The sequence below is a fragment of the Morone saxatilis genome, unplaced genomic scaffold (genome assembly GCF_004916995.1).
Source record: "Morone saxatilis isolate NCDOM2014 unplaced genomic scaffold, NCSU_SB_2.0 Contig16, whole genome shotgun sequence".
Classification (NCBI taxonomy): Eukaryota; Metazoa; Chordata; class Actinopteri; family Moronidae; genus Morone; species Morone saxatilis.
The window spans coordinates 28309747-28313080 of NW_023339718.1; the positions used below are offsets into that span (position 1 = coordinate 28309747).

Here is a 3334-nt window from a genome sequence, read left to right on the forward strand (position 1 = left end):
AAAGTCAGGTCCTCAACATTTTTACCTTCAAATCTCAAGTCAAGTCGCCTGTCGGCACACTGACAACTCACATTTTAGCTTGGTCATATCTACTGACCTAACAATTTAATAAAAATCTAATTAACTAACTAATTCTGGTGTTTATTAGGTCATGAAGTAGACAACCACTCAAATATTTCAAACTGCATTGCCATGTGATATATGAACATACTTGGTGTGTCACCGTCTGTAGCAGCCGTCCCCCAGGATGACAGAGGCGTGTTTGGGAACATCACCTCACCACCTAGCCTCTCTGCAATTTTGCGGGCAGAGACTGTGTCCTTGAAGTGCTCTCTCCAGGCCAGGGTGGCACACAGTAGGCACAGGGTTTTACCAGTGCCTGTGGGACTCTCCAGAACGCCATTCACCTTCTGAAACAGACAGGCAAACACGTTTCATCTTTTGGTGATATATGTAAATATTGTCTGGATTATTGGCATATATACACATACATACACACACACACATATAAAAAATGTGTCGTGGTATGTAATGTGTGTTGTGTATGTGTGTACGTTTGTCACGATACCAAAATTATTGTTTCGATACCGATACCAAGTCAGAATTTTGCGATCGATACTTTTTCTGAAAAGGGGAAAACACTCTCAAATATCATTGCTGTGCTTTATTTTAAAACCGGGACAACATTTGAAAATCATATAGACACTAATGAATGAACATCATGAACAGCAGATATTTAAACATTTGAACCAAAATATGAAATATATAATATTGGCTAAGCTTAAGCTTGGAGGGTCTGGCTGCTGGGTTGGCTGCTGCCCTTTGAAGGGAGTTGCTCTTTTCGGAGGCCGGGCTCCAGGAACTTCTGTAGCAGAAGAAAATGGAAATATTTAAAATATGATGGTGATAAATTTGTCATAACAGACACCTTAAAATAGTTTATGGATATAACAATAACTTTGTGACTTAACTTAGCATTCATATGCATGGTTATAGTGAAACTGCTAACATTTACTTAACCATTAACATTTACCATAATTAATATAGGAAATAATGAGTTAACCTAATGTTATTTAAGCTGTGATATATGGATTAATATAGGTAATGTTCTCTGTACTTCAACGTTCTGATTCTTTGGATGGTTAACTTATATTTGAGTTCCATCATTTCTACAAGGCGTTCTTGACAAATACACCTCCTTTGTTAGGTCCTGTGCTCTTTAAATGCTGTAATAACCTCATAAAATAAATCACTGACCAAACATGCACATGCTCTGGATTGTAATCATATAGCTATAGATCATTTTAGCTGATGTTTTTCATGCTTTTATTTTAAGCAGCTTATTGCAAATTATTAACTTTATCTTGGAAAGTTGCGTTGTCAAATCTCAGCTGATTCGCCATAAAATCAGTACTCAAACTTCAGTGTGCAATGTCCAATCTCCAATAAACTTCATATATATATAGTATATAAATATTATTTTTATTTTATTTATTTATTGGAGATTGGACATTTGCACCACTGAAGTTTATGAGTACTGCCTTTATGGCGGATCGGCTGAATTTACAAGCTCACTGGGTGCGCGCGTTGATCGTACAGTCAGAAATTAAGCTCAACTTTTCTATCCTACAGATTTGTATGACCACAAGAATTCAAAATGGCCAACTTTGAAGCACGCCACGGACCACCGCCCTTTAACGTACATGCACCAAATAGCACAACTCTTTAAAACTTTTAATCAGAACATACTTTGACTTGTAGAGACCAATTTTAAAGCAGATCGATGAATTACCTAGGGAGGAGTTCGTTCAATACAACGCGAAATGTTTGCCGAAAGTAAAATCAACAATCAAAATGGCGTGCCCTGTGAATTTCATATTCATAACTTATTACGGTCTCCGCCCATGATTTTACCATGCCAGCGGAGCGCCACCTAGGTTGCGACCCTGGACATATTTATTTAGGAGCCTCAGGGAGCCATGGGCAAGCATCGTACAAGTTTCAATTTTATCACACGTGGCTGATGTGGAGATATAAACTTCTTCATTTAAGAGCCCACCTTGTGGCGCAATGGCCTGAATTGTGCCACGATGCCTAAGGAAGACATGAGGAACTATGACCAAGCTTGGTGTCAATCGACACACCCAATGTGGAGAAATGGTCGCTTCTTTTTTGACGAAAAATGTACAGGAAGTGCTAATTTTATAGCGTGCTTATTTTTTTAAATATCAAAATTCTTCAAAGACTTTTTTTGCCAGGACAGTCCCCAGATGCTACGTGAAAAATTTTGTGCGAATTGGACAAAGCGTGTAGGAGGAACACGAAAAAGTAGTTTAAGGATATTTTGGGGGGGGCTGATAATAATAGGTAAGAAATTGAGCAAAAACAATAGGGACCTCCAGCGGTCGCTGGACCCTTCCCATGAACCCCTCCTGCACTTCCCCAAACAAAGCACACATAAGCAACCCGAATAGTGATAAACTTTGGTTATGCAGAACTTTAGATCCACACCATGAGGAGCAACGTGATTCACATACTGACACATTGTTTTAGGCTAACATTGAAAACAAATAGATTGAGCTCCGTCTTCAGTAAATCAAAAGTTGGGAGTACGCGGAGTACCAGAAAAAATGCCTTTTGCCGTTCAAAGCTGAGGTTGTCACATTAACTGTTCATTTTTAAAACTCACTGATTACTGTACAAACATTAAATATACTGTCAATGGTACAATACACAACTTTAAACTTTATTTACTGATTTGGTGAAAGCGGATGATTTCATGGAGAAAATATTATCTGGTTGTTACTAAAATATGCAGCTAGCTAGTTAACTTAAGCTGAGTACTAGAGTTAGCTGAGCTCAGTGTGAATACAGCCGACCTGTGACAGATGGAGACCAGTCTGACGACAGGGAAGCCAAGGTGGTTTTCTTGCAAGGTTTGGCTCCTGGCACCGCAGAGCTGACCCCACCGTAAGCCCCCTCAGGCCTTCAGAAGTGGGTGCTGACACCCAACCTCCCTCTTAGTCCTCTCCATTTAGCTTCTCTCCTGTCCCCCCCTCTTGAATCCCCAGACTCTCCGTCATCCCCGGAGCCGCTATAAACCACCTCGGCACTGTACCCGTCATTAAACTGCCTCCATCGGTTCATTTTCCAAACTACTGTACGTTACTTATGACCTCAGGGCTTTCGTCAGACAGAAGTGGGCGTGGCTACTGTGGCAGACAGACAAATCTCTCCACACGCATTTACAGATCTGCCACAGTAGAAGTGTAGCAAAAGTCATGTGTAAACAGATTGAGAACAACAACAATTGAGAGACCCGCCTAAATTGTAA

The 3334-nt window shown here is 40.1% G+C and overlaps 1 protein-coding gene across 1 annotated transcript in view; it reads right to left on the reverse strand.

Moving 5' to 3' along the window:
• LOC118326018 (regulator of telomere elongation helicase 1-like) overlaps window positions 1–410 on the reverse strand; it is a gene marked incomplete at its 5' end in the record, with an annotated part of 2149 nt that extends 1739 nt beyond the window's left edge. The window contains one exon of the mRNA XM_035658902.1: window positions 212–410. Within this exon, the coding sequence (XP_035514795.1) occupies window positions 212–410 (199 nt within the window). The remainder of the gene's footprint in view (window positions 1–211) is intronic.
• Window positions 411–3334: the final 2924 nt, after the last annotated feature.